At 40.3% G+C, this 19,374-nt stretch overlaps 1 protein-coding gene across 46 annotated transcripts in view; it reads left to right on the forward strand.

Moving 5' to 3' along the window:
• The first annotated feature begins 3,426 nt into the window (after nt 1-3,426).
• The window catches only part of camk2b1 (calcium/calmodulin-dependent protein kinase (CaM kinase) II beta 1), a 69,515-nt gene continuing 53,567 nt past the window's right edge, over nt 3,427-19,374 (forward strand). For 11 of the 46 annotated variants that reach the window (XM_037096985.1, XM_037096968.1, XM_037096969.1 and 8 more), the window contains exons 1-2: nt 3,441-3,785; nt 10,488-10,582. In XM_037096985.1, the coding sequence (XP_036952880.1) occupies nt 3,724-3,785; nt 10,488-10,582 (157 nt within the window). In that variant the 5' untranslated portion in view covers nt 3,441-3,723. Of the gene's footprint in view, nt 3,786-10,487; nt 10,583-19,374 lie in introns of all 46 variants that reach the window. The other 35 variants (XM_037097015.1, XM_037097016.1, XM_037096994.1 and 32 more) reach the window with 8 other exon arrangements.

Genomic DNA, 19,374 nt, shown 5'->3' on the forward strand with positions numbered 1-19,374 from the left:
TTATGAATTTGATTGGTCAAAGAAAAAGCACAGAGGATAAGTTGATTGTGGGGATTTTCCATGACGAGGATAATCGTTAATATCCTCATGTGAGCGACTTGAAAAGCTGTCAACACCTCAAATCCGCCCTCCCATCTCCACTACTGCTGGCGTATTCTGTTCATGAATTTTTTATTGTTTATTGTTTTAACTTAAGAGAACACCAGTGTTACTGTGTGACCACGCCATTTCAAGGCGATTCATCCAGTAGTTGTTGAGACATTTTACTAAACGCACACGAGTGTGAACCTCATGCAAGTCGATGAGGGTTTATCCTGTGAATGCGTATACAAAAGAGAAATCATTTATCCATCCAGTAGTTCACTCTGGATCAAGTGATGGACTGATTGACAAACCAGCACTGCTACCATGGAGCCACACCAGTGACACAGCTAAAACCATTTCCTGCTATAATCGAGATAATTAAATCAATTAAAAGGCATCATTTCTAACAGCATTACAGCTCATTTTAACCATCAGCTTTAACCCTTCTCTTCACTTATTCCAGACCCTGACCACACAGACTTTACATTTAGATCTACTTCAGATTCTTATCTCCACAAATAAGCAGTATAATCACAGTGAAAATGTCTGTGCAGAGACGAAGCACAATCATTTTCTATAGCTGTCTGCGAGGCCGTAATAAGCACCAGCTGGGCGTCCAGCGCCACATCACAGCTTCACAGCCACTGTGAAGAAAAAGACCAGCGCTGAACATTCAAATTATTTGTAGCTGTGCATCTGTGTGCTCATTGGCTGCGTGTAGGCCGTCCTGCTTTTGTATCCTGAAGCATTTTGGACGCTGCCCAGCTAATTCTGCAGGGATCACACTGACTGAGAGGATGTAGGCTGCGAGAGCAGAAGTTAAACTGCAAGCACTCTGTTTGACACTGTAGCTTGAAGCAAAGAGAAACAGATTTCTCCTTTTTAGTTGTGTTGGTGCATTTTGAATTATGGATTAAAGACATTAAATCAATACTAGCTACACTTCTGTGCCTTTGGAGGTTTTTTTAATGAGTTTGTATTTTATGATTTGGTTGTTCAACATGAGGATTTGATGCCTTTCTTTGTCATATGTGAAAGTGAAGTCAATTTTCAGACTGTTTTAATTGAATTACACAAATAATGTTCCTAAAAACACTGTAAGGAGATGCAGCACCTGTCTCATGTATGCACATTTGGCAGCTGTTACTTGGAGATTCTTTAAAACCTGTTACTTCTTCAGGACTTTCTTGGTGCCCTCATGTTTTTAAGATATTGCAGTTTTCTTTGGGTCCATGCAACTTGAAATGTCACACTTGACCAGAAAGATGTTAAAACTTCTCCACAGGTCTAGCCTAATTTGCCCTTAAAGTGCACCAGATTGATGCCCCCCCAATACGCTGAAAACGGCCCTGCTGCAGTATTTCTACAACACTGCCCTGACTGCTTATGTAATTTTACTGTTTCATCTGCAGAGCTCGAGTCTGTTGCTGTGATGTCTGAATTATGCCACTCTAAAATTACTCCCAGGATCACTTTCAGTCCCTCTGTGGATTTAACCAAGACACTGTTCACCTCATCCAGCTTGAATCACGCCACTCATGGCGGAACGTTTTGAAGGCACAAACCAGCTCTCTCATATTTGCCCCTATTTGGAAATACGCACCGTGCAGGCGGGAGGTGTGTTCGATTACGTTGCCGCGCTGCGCCGTCGTGCGCTCAGCCCACCAGGGGGCGTCAGAGAGCCGGTCCTGCACCGCCTCTTACTACTGAGGCTGCAACCAGAGCGAGCGCACTGTGTCAAGTTAGCCGCACTTAGCAGCACGAGACCGGAAGAAGTATGATTTTTATTTATTTATTTATTTATTTATTTATTTATTTATTTACTTCAGCATACAGTATAATTAAGCAGCATGCTCTGTGGTTGAAAAGGTGGGTAAATTATGACCTCCAGTTAGTGATCATTATAGTTATAACTCATTTCAAACTTTTGTGACTATTGTGTATTATCATTACATGTAAAGTCATAGCCAGGGCTGTAGTTACCAGGACACATATTTTTGGTAACATTTTATAACATCTATCATATCATTATATATTGCAACTGATGTTTATTATAACAGTAAATACATATGTTGTAGTTTCTTTATAAACATTATTCAATAAAATGTATTTAGAAGGTCATTAGTGAGCTGCAACTGATGTTTTTTTTCTTTTCTGTTTTTTTTTTTTTTAAATTTATTTATTTATTTATTACAGTTGATTACAGTTTTTCTCGATTGTTTACACACAAAAACTGGTACTTGAGACACATTGACCACAATATGTAACTCATGCACCGACCCCCTGAACCAATTCTGCTAAACTACAAGCACAATTCCTGCTTTACACTCAAATTGCAGTTCTAAAACACACTTTTTTCAAAACACTACACACAATTCTCTGCATTTGGCATAACTTTCATGGAGAAAATCTCTTGTTTTCACAAGGAAGACACTGTCATTCAAAATTCTAAAGTCAATTGCCCTACTATGCACACTGACTCATCACATGGGCAAACACCTGTCACACAGTTTTACAATTAGCAATCAGAGCTTTAGCATAAAAGGCCAACATAAAAGGCTCTTCTGCTTTGGAGCAATGGATGCCAACACTGGAAACAGAGGCAGAGTCAGAGCCAGAGGAGTAATGAGAATAGGTAAGAAATCTACTCTCACTAGAAAATTGCAGTACTGCATATCAATACAGTACTCAATGAGTACAGTAGTACAGTATTGCCTGTGGACTGTTCTGTTGACCGTAAAAATACAGTATGTTTCAAGTATTTGGGAAATGTATTCCTACTTTGTATTCCTACACAGTATTTACAGTATTTTACTATTTGTATTGCAGAACTGAAAGATTACCAACACAAGGTGGATAAAATATATTTGTTACCGCGTATTTGTGTGTCCTGAGTATAAAAACAATATTCTCAAATATTTTACAACACAGTCATGTATGAGCTGTAACACTGAACAAAAAAAAGGCCTAAGTCATTATGATCAAAGAAGAAGTGTTGTCCATTCATCACAGTGTTTTACATTGAGCACATCAGTGTTCAACTGGTTCTTCTAAATGTCTACTCATTTGATGGTTTGTGTGTGCCATTTGAAAACAAAATACCATTTTGAGAAGAAATAACATTGTTTTGAATGTAAAGTTTCATTTTGCAGGAGAATTGAGGGGTTTTGCCAATTGTGTGTGTGATTTTTGATTTGTGTGTAGAGTTCTGAGAGTATGGGGCATGCTTTCAGAAAATGCGTGTGTAAACAATCGAGAAAAACTAATATGAAAATATGCGTTTTATTCTGAAAATCCCGGCCGGAACTCGCCGTGCTCTGGTCGGGCAGCTTGAATCGCGGGTGTGTTGGGCTGAGCGCGCGGGTAGCTGTCAGATAGTGGAGAGAGACAGAGACGGAGACAGAGACAGAGACACCCACCCTGCTCGCTTCGTCTTGTCCGTATCCAGCCCTCCTTCCCTCGGCGCCTCCGACAGGCCACCTCACACCGCTCCCACGGCCGTCTAGCTGCTGGGCGGACCTTTTTTTTTTTTTCCCCCCTTTTTTTTGTACCCTGAACGCACATTTTAGCGCAAAAAGGAGCCCGCACATTTTCCCCGGAGCTGTCAAAGTAGAAGAAGCCGAGAGACAGGGGAGCGACATGGCCACGACAACCTGTACACGATTCACAGACGAGTACCAGCTATACGAGGAGCTGGGGAAGTGAGTATGGGTCTGCTGTGCTGTGTTTTTGGGCGGCTTAGAGTGGGAAGAGATGAAGTGTGATGTGGATAAACAGCAGGAGGCTCGTTTTCAAGGCAGTGCAGCGCAGAGCTGAGCGACTATGCAGGCTAGCAGCAGTGTTGTGCGTGAGTGTGTGTGTGTGTACGTGTGTGTGTGCTTTTTCGGGATGACAGCTCTCAAAATACGCTGCTCTGTGTGTTTGTGTGTGTGTCTCTGACAGATGCCTGCTCTTCTCAGAGTATTTCCCCATGTGTCTTCTCTAAAATCTTCGCAAAACACTGCAGCAGTATTGACAACGTGTGCAGTTTTAATAACGTGCCTTTGTTTAGAAGTTTAAATCAGAGAAACGTGGTTGGGCCTCTGTTTTTATTTTGTTTTTCAAAGTAAGAGTCGTGTGACGTTAAGAGCGACAGAGAGAGAACGAGAGCAATGATTCATAGATCAGATATGGTGAATGTGCATGACACGAAAGTATGCTATGCTTTTGCACACATGACAGTTTCTGAGTGGTTTCACCAGATATCCTCCTGAACAGTTACTTCGTGTCCTGTGCAAAGCTACAAAACAAAAGATCTGCACATGAAGTGCACTCTTGTGGTCTCACAGTCACATTTTACAGGCCATTCAGGTCTCTTTTTGTTGTCTTTTAAACACTTCATTAGCATTTTCCCTATTTTTTCCCCCTTATAGCATCTATTAAAAGTCCTGAAGCTGCCATATAGATGTGATGTTTTTTGTTCGATACAAGAAGTGTATCTGTGACAGCTCAGTCTTCCTTAGGAAGCTTTTTTAGTGGCGTTTTGGTGGCAGATAACACCAGATAAGACGTGGTGCGACTGCTAAACAACTCCCTTCTATCTCTGCTCATGAAGCCAAATTAACTGTAGCACACATATTTTATAAGATCTAATGACTTAGAACAGACACAATTCCTGCTCATAAATAATCAGATCAGCCATTATTTAAAAGAACGCTGCAAATATTCCAGCACGATTGTTTAAAAAAGGCATTATAGCTAATACATTTACTGTGTAGTTTTGATGATTAATTTAAACTTAGAATTTTAATATTTAGAATATTAATGAGGCAACAATACAGACTCAGAAATATTATTATGTCCATAACTGAATAAACAACCTGCTCTCAGAGGAAAATAACATCCACACCTCACTGTTTGAAGCTAGAAAGGTGGCAGGGTCTGCCAAATATAAACAAAGAAAAACAGTATGCAATTGTGTTGTCCTTTAAGGTCAGTTTATTCCATGTATCATTATTATTAATTAATCAATGCTGCCCTGGTGCCATAGGAGATTTAAAAATGTGCAATGTGGATGTTTCAGTGTCATAACTCACTCAATTCTGTCTCTGCTCTTTATAGGCAACAACTAAACTACGCTATGTATATATTTATACCATTAAGGAAGGAAAACAGATAAAAACAAGTAGTAGTAATTTCACTTAAAGGTGATGTTATATCATGAAATGAACTAAAGGTCAGTCAGGTCACCAAACTCACCTCTGAGCACTGGGCACACTGTTAAAGTCTCAATATTGCAACATTTAATCTATTATTAGCCAGGTAAAGGGAACAATGGAGAAATCGCTCCTCTTCGGGTGTTCATTGTTTGCACTGCTGCTGTAGCGTGCCATGCGTCTCGCTGGTGTTGTTTCATATCATGCATGTCAAGTGTTATGTGCTGATAGCTTGATTGGCCCCGTGCCGTTTTGCCAGCCACCGCTGTGATGAAAAGTGCGGCCACAACAAAAACCAAACCAAAATATCAGAAGCACAGTGTACAGTATGTGTTGTATCCATTTGTGGGTTTTCGTGGTAGAGAGGTTGAACCCTGATGTCATTTTGAGAAATATAGTGAAAGGTTCTAATTTACTTTCACAAACGGAGGATGTGTAAACCTTTGCAATGGGTTTCTTTGTACTAATATATTTGACTGTGATTGTGAATAGCAGCGATGATAAAGAGGCTTTTGTTTTCAGTCAGGGCTGTTTTATTATCTGAGGCCTGACTACTCACTGGTGACGTGACCAATAACTTAAACACTCAAACAGTGACAACAATTCAATGAATGATTAAGTGCCAGACTTTCTTTTGTTTGTAATTTCTTGTGTATGTATCCACTTTCCTTCGACCCACCTTCTCTACTTCCCCTTAAATCGGTGGTTTGCTGTGTATCCAAGGAGACCTTGTGATAATCCCTCGTGAATGAGCAAACATTTTTTGCTTGACTATTTGTTGAATGTAAGCTCTCAATTGAGTTTGTGTCTGCCTGGCATTTTATGAAATGCAAGGTCAGAAAACCTCTGAAACAGCAGTCAGACTGTTTGTAGACACTCTTTTGGAAGTTGTTTTACGTGGAGCTGTAGTCAACCAAAGAAAACGAGACAGGACAGAGACCGCCGCGATATCTAACAAACAATTTATGTGTCAGTAAAAGTGCAGAGTTTACAAAATCCGATACAGTAGGCAGCGGTCCGATACAGTAGGCAGTGGTATACATCTTTAAAATTGGTTTGGTTTGTGATCAGCCAATAAGCATAGAGAAGAAGAAGACGGTACTGGTGCGCCCCTACCTTGCAACCCACTACGTAAAAGCCACAGAGGACCTTCAACATTCACCCAATTTCTCTTGATGGGCATGTTGAAAGTCGGCCCGCGGACTGCTGGTATTGATCCACTCTTAAGCTCGTACTGTTAATGGTGAAAACAGTCTATTGCCATCAAAAACAAACATCATCCACTCAACTCTTCTGCCAACCAACCAACCAACCAGAGTGTATCTTGAACAAATCTTGATGCAGCTCATGTGACATCTCATCTCCACAAAGAAAGGTTAACTAATGTGTTTGAAGATAGTCAAACAACATTATTGGATTTTGAATAAATAAAGTTTTATTGCAGGATTTATAGAAGTAAATTGTCTTTTTTTTTCGTGTATCAACACTAATTTAGAAGTAGCTTTAAAAAGATATAATACCCCCTTGAAAAGAAGACAGCTAGCTAGTGAGCTTGTTGCAGGCACTGTGTTGTAATCTTTAAACAACAGCTGTGTTTTTAGCTTTACTCCGACTTACTTTGGTGAAAGTATAATGAAAATAAGGATAGATAGCAGAGAGGTGAACGGGGCTGTAATTAACTGAGATGTTAATAGGATTTTTTTTCTTTTTTGTCATGAAACTGGGTCACCATTATAATACACTGTACTGTTGTGAATCCAAGCTGGCTTCAGCTCCAGTCCTCAGTGAAGTGCTAGCTAAAATGTTTTCAGAGCCACCCTTCAAGCCTGCAGTAGGAGGGTATTTGATAATCAAAGCATATGTTTTTGGTGCAGCAAGTCATTTAGTGAGATATATTAAAACTGCCCAGATAAACAGACTGATTTATGATATTGCATTCAGGCTCGTTTCATCCCATAAGTAATAAAAATTGTCAGCAGAGACGGTTTTGCATGTCTGGCTCCAATATATCACTAACCCAGGGAGACTTCATGTTCCTGGCCCCCGATTAAAAAGGACATTGTGAAGAAGGCAACAGATCAAATGTGTAGGCCTCGCTGCATTCAACACAATATGCTCCAGTTAAAAGCTCTGAGTGGCTTTGAAGCTCTTTGAGAGAGAGAGAGAGAGAGAGAGAGAGAGAGAAATCTGTCCGCCCTGCACTGAAAAATATCTTTCATAGACCAATTTTATTGTTAACCCAGCTCGGCCACTTGGAGGAAGGAGCGCAGGTGAAGGGCTCGGCATCCTCATGTTGTTGCTCTCTGTACCTTGGTTATACTAATCCAACATCTGAGGGCAGCTGATGGTCGTGTGCTCAGTCGCTAACTGTGTCACTGTCTTTGCAGGGCTCATGACATTAAGTTGTTGTCACTTTGCTTTAGCATGTTTTTACCATTCATTGCAAAATCATGTCGACCATGCTTTACAACAAACGCCACAGCATGCTTTAGCGTCGATGTACAGTATGTATGAGTTGCATAGTAAATTGGCAAAAGTCTGCAGGATCTCATGATTATTTTGATCCAATGTCAATTAGTTATTTTACTGATTTTTCCTTTAGTTAGGGCTGGGCAATGTATTGATATTATGTCATTACCTTATCATACAAGACTAAATACTGTCTTACATTTTGGATGTTGTCCTGTCATGTTACTCTGTAAGTGTGGTCTTTTCCTTGTTTTAAAGGCTGTATTACAGTTCATACAATACTGATTTTGTCACCCAGTTCGTGCTACTGAGGAAATGTCAAAATATAGAGATATTGTGTATCCGATGTAGCCTAAAAGTGTTGCAACACTCTCAGCCGTACTTTTAGTCTACGAAATTTGTAAATATGTGAAAAATGCTCATCACCGTTTCCCAGAGCCAAGGGTGACATCTTCAAATTGCTCCTTTTGTCCAAACAACAGTCCAAAACCTAAAGACTTTTCACGTACAGTCTTGAAAGCAGCAAATCCTTGCATTTAAGAAGATGGAACTAGCAAATATTTGACATTGTTGCTTGAGAAATAAGGCTACCACAAGGCAGCAACATTTGACTTTTCAATTAAGCGAGAAATCATTACAGCTTTATTTCTAAAACACTGCTATGATGCAATGTGCCATGTATGCACTGCATATTAGTTAAGTCTTAAGTCTTTTAAATTTTAATAATCAAATATATCAGTATCTTCTTACACTTCAGTAGGAGTCCTCACAAAGGAGCTCACTATTTGAATTCCTCATAATGATTTATAATCCACATGGGAGGATTTTTTTATTCCCAGGAACAATAACAAGAACAGGCATGCAGCCTTAACTGTAGCTTCCTGTCACAGTTACTCACTGAGATAAACACACTTAAAGGGCACCTCTCAGAAGTCTCTCCTTTCATCACACAGCCGCTCCAGAGAAGTCTACAACAGCTAATAGAGCTCCTGAAAACACAGTTAGACTTGAAGCTTTTGAGCACAGATTTACAAATCTTATAGCCTGTAATTCCTCCACGCCACAGGCACTTTGTGAGACCGTAACATCACACCACAAGCCCAGAGTGATCAGGTTACAAAACCCTTGACTGCTAAAGGCCCTGATGTTTTTCAAAAATAATCTGAGGTCCTTAAATCTCTACATGTCTGGCTTCAGGGTGTCAAATCAGACTTCGAAAAGCAATGAATCATGACACGTTACCTAATTTAACTGTGTGTGTGTTAAAGCATATTTAGCCCTGACGATAGATACTTACCTCACAGAGTGTGAACTTTCCAGGCACAGCTGTGGTGTCAGTAACATTTGCGTTTGTTTGTGTGCGTGTGTGGCTGGTGTCGCCCATGCAGTGCTCATACACAACTGTGTGTCAATGACTTTCATGGTGCACATGCTCAATAAAGAAAAACACTTACTAAGCGTGTTGATTTTCATCCACTAAACTATACCACAGTGTCCCGATCCTGAGATGGGACATTTCAAACTCGCTTCAGCTTGATGTTGTTTTTATTGTTGCTTAAATAGTACTGCAAAACCTTTTGAATTCTGCTGGGTTTTGTTTCTCCACGTAGATATTTCTCCCAGTGTCTGCTCATCTAAGTCTCAGGTCACCTGGTCATTCATCTTTAACCCTGACCTTGTTGGTTGTCTGTAACTGCCTTAGTGTGGATGCAGACCAGCGGCACCAGCAGGGTTCTTTTTTTTTCACTTCAACTTCTTGTCCAAAGACAAACAACTCAGCTTAACTCAACTGTCATGTTTAATCTTGTACACCTTGCTCTCACACATAGTTGGAGTTTTCCCCACATCCTCTAACTACACAACACCAAACTAAACTCCTTTTTGCAGGAAGAAGTATTGGATTATAATATTGGGATGTTGTGAAACCTAAATTGAAAAGGTTTTCTCCCATTTTAAACTGGACCTGTCAACACTTTTTCTAAAGGGAAATGCTCATATGTTTGTGTTGAGGCTTTTGATTTTCAGTATGTCTCCCTGTGACATTTTTTATGGCCAAATACATCCAGATAATCAGTGTTTAAAAGTCTACATTTTATTGTATGTATATGAAGTGGCTGTAAGACATTGTGCTTTAGTTTTGTGCTTGATGTGAGTGCTTGATGTGAGTGTGTGCATTGTAACAGGTTTTTCAAGGTAATGAACCTTCTCACTAATGCTTCGTTAAGAGCCCATTTTAGCAAACACCACATGTGTGCGTGTTATTTAGAATATGCTGACGGTCTATTGGGATCTTTTTTTGTTTAACAGTTTTTATTAACATTTTCAGAAAATAGCATGTTTGTATGCAGTATACAGTAACAAACAATGTATCTGTAAAGAATAGGATACATACATTATTTAATGAGTATAGCTATGAGAACAATGTGCCCATTTCCCACCCACCCAACCACCCAGTCGGTCTATTGGGATCTTCACCGGGGCCTTTTAAGCAGACATATTCTGGCAGCGTAATCTTAATGCAGCTCAGCACAGTTAACATGTGAGTAAGTGACATCAGGTCTATTCCGCGTTGGGACTGTAAAACTGCTAGCTGTGCAGAAAATGTTCTCAGCAAAACCAAAGCCACAGTCATTAACTTGGCCAAGGTCATCCACCACTTTCTTTGTTGTTCATTAGGAAGTTGCAGGTGTGCTGAAGGTATTTCTCCATTAGTAAATGTTTTTTTTCTGTATTTTACAGGGGAGCCTTTTCAGTGGTGCGCAGGTGTGTTAAGCTGTGCACAGGACAGGAATATGCCGCAAAAATAATCAACACCAAAAAGTTATCTGCAAGAGGTAAGCGCATCCATATTTCTGGATTTTTCATCATAGGTGTTGTTAATTCCATCAAAGCACAACACTAGAACTGAGACCAATGTGTGCTGTACCCTGAGGCGCAAAAACAGCCTTGCTCAATTTCAGTGTTGCCTCGCTCATTAAAAGCACAATGTGCAACAGTACAAGAATGCCTAATTCGCTCATAGTTTCTCTGTCCCAGTGGTCACCTCCACACCTACAGTGTAGACAGTTACATAAGTGAGATCTAACAGCAATTACCCTCTCAGATGGTGTTGCGTAGGACAACACTGTATCACACTGAGGTCTGTGTATGAGAAAAGGACAATGGAACAGTTGCAGAAGCTTTTGACAGCAAAGCATAGCTGGTATTGTGATGGCCCAACAGTGAGCTCCTCTGAACACCAAGTTCCCCTCTTTCACTCTCCTGCTTCTGAGTTACAGTTAGCATTTTGGTTGATAGCTTTAATTCTGTGTCATACGCTCATTTCAACTTGGCTGTCAAAGTTTCCAGGAGATGCATGGTTGACACAGGGCTAGGATTCTCGTCCCCCTTTGAACTTTTGTGCAGCCAAACAGCAGCCCTCCCCACACAGAGTTCAGTGCCAATTGCGTCCTCGAGTATAGAGGGAATCAGGGCAAACACGAGAAAATATTAGCAGCATGTATAGAATTACTCATGAGACTCTTATACTTCATCTGTCCAGCTTGAAAATTAACCTTTAGGCTAAATCTGATGCATTGACATTATCTGGATATTAGTCAATGTGTATTGTCCCTGATGAATAGACAATGTTTGGTGGACATCTGACTGGAACAAAAACAGTTAGTCAATTAGTCAGTAATGCAATAGATGAAAATCAGCCTGTGTGTACTTGTCTATGGCATTACACTATTCCTGACATTGTATCGATGATACAATTGTATCGATGATATATATATATATATATATATATATGAACTACTGCTGCTCTCTAAAAATCAATGATTGACTGATGGAGAGGACCTGAAGTAGACTCACATTTAGTCAGTTGGATAATTGGACCTTTTTTGTTTTTTAGCTGCATCGTTGTTGCTCCTCCTGGTGATTTGCCATTAAAGGATTACTTACTGAAGAGAGGAACACTGTCAAAGAATAAAGACTGTCAGTTTTGAGGTCTTTGATAATAATTACTTTTAATTTTAGCAAGTTAAGCTCCTTCCACACTCATTTTAACTCTGCATGAACCAGCTAAATGTTTGTAAAATGTAATATAATTCTTATCTATGTAATAATGTAATGCAATAATGTTTTATATACGATCATACAGTAATGGATGGATGGATGAAATAAAAAAAGATCTTTTAAGTACGTTAATTAGTGTCACATGCTGTGCAGCCAGTAACGGTTTAAGCCAAGGCTAAATGCCATGGCCATGAAGACCATTCCAGCAGCACAGTGGTCGCTGTAGCTCTCCACACCACCACTTGCTCAGTGTAAATCTCCTGCTGCCCCTTCAGCCTAGTAACTGGAGCCCCTCCGCCGAGGCCCTGCCAGGTGGCACCACACTGACACTTGACTGTTACCCTGCCTTCATACACACACACACGCGTGTACGGGCGCACACACACTCATCAGGCTGTTTTCAGCAACAGCAGATATTAGGCCAAAATTAATTGTGATACCTTCACTCAAAAAGCAACGGATTAGAGAGAAATGTTTGTTTGTTTGTTTGTTGACAAATATATGTGATAAACAGACCAGTGTTTCTCAACTGTTTCAGCTTTCTTATTAAGCAATGACCAAATTTTGCAGTGCTATACTTGACTTTAAAGTGGCTGTTATCGCCATTTTTGTAACAAAATCCGCTGTTTCCCTCAGCTTTATGGAGCTTCATACTGAATTCATTGTTCAGATGTCTGGCTACAACTATACTCTTAGGTTCATTCTTACGTCATTTCCACCTCTTTAAACCAACTGCTCACAAAATGTTTTGCACCAAACAGTGGTAAGGTAGTTAGAGACTAGCTGGTGAATATAGTGGAGCATTAAACAGTAGAGACCAAACAACAGAGCTAAGAGAGAATGAAAATTGGGCCACCACCCAGAAGCATGACTCCAAATGAATTGACTGATGTTGCAGAATATAAGAACTTTACCATATTAACTTAAAAGTCATGATATGTCAATTTTGTGGGCACACTTATTTTCTTCTGCCCCTAGGTGGCCTAAAAATCAATTATCAATTAATGAGATTAAACCCATCCTCCATTATCTCGGCGCTATTAGCAGGGGGCTAACAGTTAATCCCTGTGATTGGCTTGATGAGAACTAAAGCAGCACACAGTCACATGCATACACACACACACACACACACACACACACACACACAATAAATGATTCACCTATAGGTTGTGCTATCATTAGACCTATACATTTCACTCTAGCTATCAGGGAGCGCAGGTGCTTGCAGCTTCCCACCATATTTCTGAGGCACAGCATGATCTCCCTGCTTCAACATTTGATAAAAGGACTGATCTGACCTGACTGGGTGGTGCACAATGCTAGTGCTGCACTCCTTACTAATGGATGAGCCCCGTTCTATGAAACAGAGGAGCAATTTTAGAGCCGGCAGAGCTGCTGCATACTACCTCTACTTCAGGTCCTATTTATAGCTCCATGACCTATCTGACATGGGCTGCCACTACCGGGTTTCAAGGCAGTCACAATGACTTGCAGCTCTACTTTAGAAGTGGGATTTGGTTAAGGTCGCTTTGTTGTTGTCATATCTCTCAGGCAGCAGCAGGTAAGGTCAGTGAGCTCAGAGTCCTGGTTGCAGCAACTTTGAGAGGAGCGTTTGTTTAGGACTGGCAGATGGAGATGGTAGCGGAGGGGAGGGAGGGGTCATGCGAGAAAAGGCACCCCAGGCACTTGGCAGCTGAGGGCCATGCGCCTGTACGCCTACATGCCTTTAGCACGGGACTCTCATCTGACTCTCTCTCTCTCTCTCTGACACACACACACACACACACACACACACACACTCAGACACACAAACACAGAGAAATACAGACAGCCATAGTGGAGGAGCTGAGACTGTGATGCACTCAGTCAACTGCACAGTGAACTCTCTCAATGATCTATTACAGCTCCAACAAGAAGAGACTAAAGATTTCTTGCTTGTAGTAGTCTAAATACTTGAAGCCATGATGATTCACTGAAAAGCCATGGGTACCACTGGGTTATGATATCAAACAAAGGCATTTATAGATAATCATAGCTGTGGCCCAGTTGTGTGTGTGTGAAAGTTAGGAAGGGTGAGATGCAGTAAGATGAAATATTGCACATAATAATACATACCGACACGCAGTGAGGATTCCCCTCTGTGTCAGACATCTTCCTACTACCCCACCCTTGCTGCCGCAAAACGCTTAATGCCAATCCAACACATGTCAACAGAAAATGTAGGACAGGTCTGCTGGGCATGGCCTTTCAACCAATCACAGAACTTGTTTATTGGCAGTGATCTCTGGACAGGGGTTTGCCAGAGGTGGCTGTATGGCCTTATAATTTATCATGATAGAGAGCAGTGGTGCTTGTGTGTGTTTGAGATCCACCTGCAATGCAGTACAGCAGTGATCTGACCTGGTTCGGCCGGCCATCTTTGTGTCAATGTCAAATAACCAGGACAGATGTAGTCACCTCAGTCAAGTGCGTATTAAACTTTAGTATGAAGCCTTATTATAAAGTGAAATCAATTTAACTGTAATTACACATGTGAGTAAATCCCAATTTGTTAGTAATCCACACCTACAAGGCGTTTGAGGACGTCCTCTAGTTCTTTGGGAAACATTGATCAACAATTTTCAACCTTTTTTTTTTTTACATTTAGACCACTTAGCTAAAAGATTGAGGGTGATGCTGCATACAGTGTCGCCTTCTAACTAAATCCCAATCCTGACATTGTGATGTAGTTTCCTCTCCAAGAGTCAAGCTTCACCGTGACATTGGAGTCCTGCCCTACCATTACTGTAAAATGTACAGGAATTACAGTGTTGCATATCTTTTGACTTAAACATGGCTGCTTCCTGACCCTCTGGACTGCAATGCAGTTCATACTCAACATTTCCCAACTGGCCAGAGTCAAATGTTCTGAACACCGGTTATATCTGGCCGTCTTTGTGGCTGTCTTTATACATCTCCTCCTCTCTTGAGACTTAAGCCTTCACTGGTGATGATTAACCCAAATTCATTCCTCTCCTCTCTGCTCCTCCAATGTATAGATGCCCACATATTTCACTGAAACCTGTCCTTAGCTCACACAGTGAAACTGCAGTGCTAATGTTCATCTCTAAAACCCATCTGCTCCTGCTTGTCCACTTTTTCTCCACTTTCATTCTCCTTTCCCTCTGGATCAGTCCTCAGCCTCCTCCCCTTTCTCTCCTTCCTCCTCATTTCTTATTTACCCTGCTACATCAGAAGCACAGGATTGGTATCTGACTGACTGACTGTTTGAGCCCCTGACTAAATGGATGTTTGACTGACTCACTGAGCTCCAAAGCAGCCTGTATTACCACTCTTACTTGGCCACAGTTGCAGACCAAGCAAACCAATTATAGTAAGCACCATACATCGGAGGTCCAGGTTAGGTTTGATCCCACTTGTGTTAACTTGTTGTTTCAAAGAGAAGCAAACACTTTTAACCTCAAAGTGTAGGGCATTATTGAATGTTTACTTTTTAATTGTCCGTTGTGTGTATCTTGATGCTCCAAATGTAGTTTAAAACTTCTATAACATCTTGTTGATGGATTAAACTAATATATAAATATACATAGTGTTGTTGGGAGGCACCGATGAACAGATACCAGTGCTTAAAATAACAACATAGCCAATAGTCGAAATATTTACATAGCCTTACAAACTGATGGTAGGAATTGATATCTCATGAATGTGCCAGCGAAAACACTGATGTGACACTGCAGATAAACTTCAGCCAACTGCTATCAGTGTCATCCATTTTGCAGAGAGGCTGATGGCACTCAACAAGGGGAATGTCAGCTGATTCCGCTGTTTGGCTGATGGATCGGTGCTTCTCTGTTTTGTTTACCTCATCTGCACCTATCACCACGGGTCCTTTAGTTATGCTCTGCTCTGAATGTCAGAACTAGCCAACACACACAAGCCAATCTACCACCATTTATTAGTACACCAGTTTGTCCGTCCATCCATCTATCTATCCTTTTCGTATGTCTATTTGTACAAGCAGCCAACCGAGCTCAGTCTGTGGCGATACATGACATAGATCTCGGATGTTTTGAAATCTCCTCAAAAGTACTTCATAAATGCTTGGACTGGGCAACAGAATTTTATAGAATAACAATTTTGACCAAATGCCTCAATATTAATCCTGTGACAGTATTGTAGGGATGACTATTGGTACCTCAAGAAGATGTTAACAAAGTGAGATTTTTGATACTTAACAATCAGAAATGTGGATAAAATAACAGTTGGGTAACATGTTACAACAAGTAGAGCAGTCTGTTATGTTCAGAAAACGACATCACTTTACAGTATTGCGGCATTTAAAACAAGGACAAGCCTACAGGTATGCTGTCTGACAATATAAGGACATCCAAAATTAGACAATATATAGTCTTATTTCATGGTATCATTTGAATATGGATGCATTAATTACTGATTTATCCATTCAACCACTCACCCATTTCTATTCTCAGCATGTACGCAATCCAAAGCAAACACTGACTAGCTGCATATCTTTATTTAGAGCTACAGTGGTGGCAACATCAAATAAGACTATGATACCATCTCAACGATTCATCCACTGCTGTCTCCGCGCAAACGCCCACACCTCCCCTCACCCTAAGGTTATCCCACAGTACGGACAGATGTGCAGTCTTTATTGGAAGAGCAGTCATTACAAGAGGGTATGCTGGGGCAGATCTGTCGTTCGTAGTGTTGGCTGTAGGTTTATCTCACATTGACCCACTCAGCCTGATAGAGCTGAGATAAAGGACCTGAGTGGCGACCTTCCTTTACAAAGGAGGTTGTATATCTTCAGCTGTAAATCTTGTCTTTGACCTACACGGTTTCCACCACTAAAGGATCTTAAGCTTAGGCAAAGCTAGAAAGAAGCACAGTTAATGGTATATATCACTTTTCTTTTATTTGTAGTGCCCATGCCTTCTGATAAACAAATATTCTTGTATCAGTATTATTGAAATAAATAATTTATCAAGTGGCTTTGCATTAAAACTCATTATGTTGATAAGAGGGTGAATGTCTTCCTTAAATAGATTTTTAATTACGAAAACGGAAAACAATTCATTCTTTTTTACATTTATCAGTTATTTATCCTATTCTAGCCTTCGCTCATGTAGCCCTTCAAAGATATGGAGATAACAAAGGCTCAGTTTGGCCATCTGGTAGACTAAGCTAAGATGAACAATTGTGCTTTACTCAGAGCCAATTCTGTACTTGCAGAGTAATGTCAGCAGATGCCAGTGACAGAATGAAATGCGATGCTTGTGCTTATGACATGTTTCCACCATTTGACATTGTAGTATGATGGATAACATATCCGGGAGTGTTCAAGAGATTGGACAGTTGGTAATTTTTAAAACACTACTCAGTGTGACTGAGTCCAAACACACTGATAAACTACAGAGATGCATTCGTCCAAAGAACAGTATCTGATTTAAAAGTGTCTGAGGTGACGTATGTAACACAAGAACAAACAAGCAAAGGGAAAAACAACCATTCATTGTGTCCATAGCCTCCTCCAAAATCAAATTGAAAAATTGAAGAACAAATCAATAGAGTTAAAAAAAAAGACAAAATAAGAAGCTGGCGCTGATGAGCAGGTGGTCGCTGAAACAACATAAACAATCAGCAATGTCATATTCTTTCAACTGAAAGGCAGCAACCAGGCTTTGTGCATATTAATCGCCCTCCTATTTTGTCTCTTTCCTTCCTCCTCCTCCTCCGTCCCCTCTTCAACACTCCTCCACTCCTTTCTCCGCCTCGCTCCTCTCATCTTCTAAGACTATAATCACGGGGCTTACACTTCACTGTCACTCTTCAGTGCCAGCGTGAATATGTGCTTGTGTTTTGCTGGTCTATTTGTGTGCCTGCGTGTACTGTATGTGTGTGTACAGCATGTGTGCATGTGTGTGTTTTCGACTTGTACATGGATGTGGGTGAACATATGCATTGCCATGTTTCTGCTCTCTGCTGTGCTCTGCATGCCTGCACATACAGGGTGGTCCACCCCTATAGTGTATGTGTATGTGTTTGTATGTGGGCAAAGAGCAGTGCTTGCTTGATAACCGTGGAATCCAGGTTTGTAAGTATCATTAAGCTCTTATATAAGCATATATGCCCTCACACACACACACACACACACACACACACACACACACACACACACACACACACACACACACACACACACACACACACACGTTAATGCATAATCTAGTCTTCTAATCAAACAGTGAGTTAGAGGTCCTGTATTCTGACTCACATTGAATGTTATTGTGACTATGTTGCCTTCATAACCTGATATGTTTCCTGTTAAAACAGGATAATGGACCTGATGTAACACAAAATATGAGCAAAATTATTATTTTTTATTCATGTCATGGTTGGGTTATATGATTATATGAAACTATCGGCTGCTTTTCAATGATAGGAAGTTGAAAGATGGAGGCTGACATTAGGCTATCACAGATCTCTCAATATCTGCATATATGCGGCTCGATGTGCTTCAGTAAAAATGACAAAAAAAAGAGAAAAAAAAGAGATTATAATGCAGAAAAAGATGCTTGGGATAATTTATAATTATTACATTCCCAATAAGTATTGTTCTAGTGCACGGATGCCATGAAAATCGATACTGGGACAACTTTCGATAATCTATTAATAATTTCAGCCATTTTTATGTTAGATGTCAAAGATGTCCAGCTTCTTAAATATATGGATGTGCATTTTTTCTTTTTGTCATTTATGAAAAAAAATGAAGAGTCTTTGGGTTTTGGACTGTTTGATAAAAAAGGAGATTTGAAGAAGTCACAATAGACTTTAGACCAAGCAATCAATTGCAAAAATAGAGATGAAGCAATAAAGAAAATGATTGTTAGTCGCAGCCCTGCTGAGGCGCTGACCTCTAGTAGCACTGTAAAGCAATATTTTGTTTGTCACGCACCCACACACAAGTGGCACCATACACAATCCTGCCAAAGAGGGAGAACACTAGCTAGTAAACATGGATGTAAACAATGCAGGTTTCAAAATGTACAAAAAGATTGGATGAAGGAAATTGATTTAATGTGTTAGTTTGATCTCTATACGCACATAAATCTGTTTTCTTCAGTAACACAAAATGTGAACATAACTTTAATTTCAGTCGGTTTCTAGAATTGATAGATGTCATGCCTATAAAACAGGGCCCACTCTATTGTTTCTCCATCTGTTGATTTCTGCCCCCACATCCCGCCCTCATTTTAATAGATGAATTAAATGGTTTTTACCCTTTATTTGAAGTGCTGTTAATGTATCCATCCATCTGGGAATAAACACTACTACACCAACAATCTTGTAGAACCTCAAGAAACACCTCATTATTGTATTTCAGCTTTATTCCCACTGGGTGGATCTACACACTCTGTAGTTCACTTGTTGTATTGTTTGTGTCACATCTCAGACAGCCTGGATATTTATCAAACCGTGAAATGGCACATCACATCAGTGATTTTGGTCATAGTGAGATGTGCAGTCAGATATTAAGGATAAC

The sequence above is a fragment of the Acanthopagrus latus genome, chromosome 5 (assembly GCF_904848185.1).
Source record: "Acanthopagrus latus isolate v.2019 chromosome 5, fAcaLat1.1, whole genome shotgun sequence".
In the NCBI taxonomy this organism is placed as follows: domain Eukaryota; kingdom Metazoa; phylum Chordata; class Actinopteri; order Spariformes; family Sparidae; genus Acanthopagrus; species Acanthopagrus latus.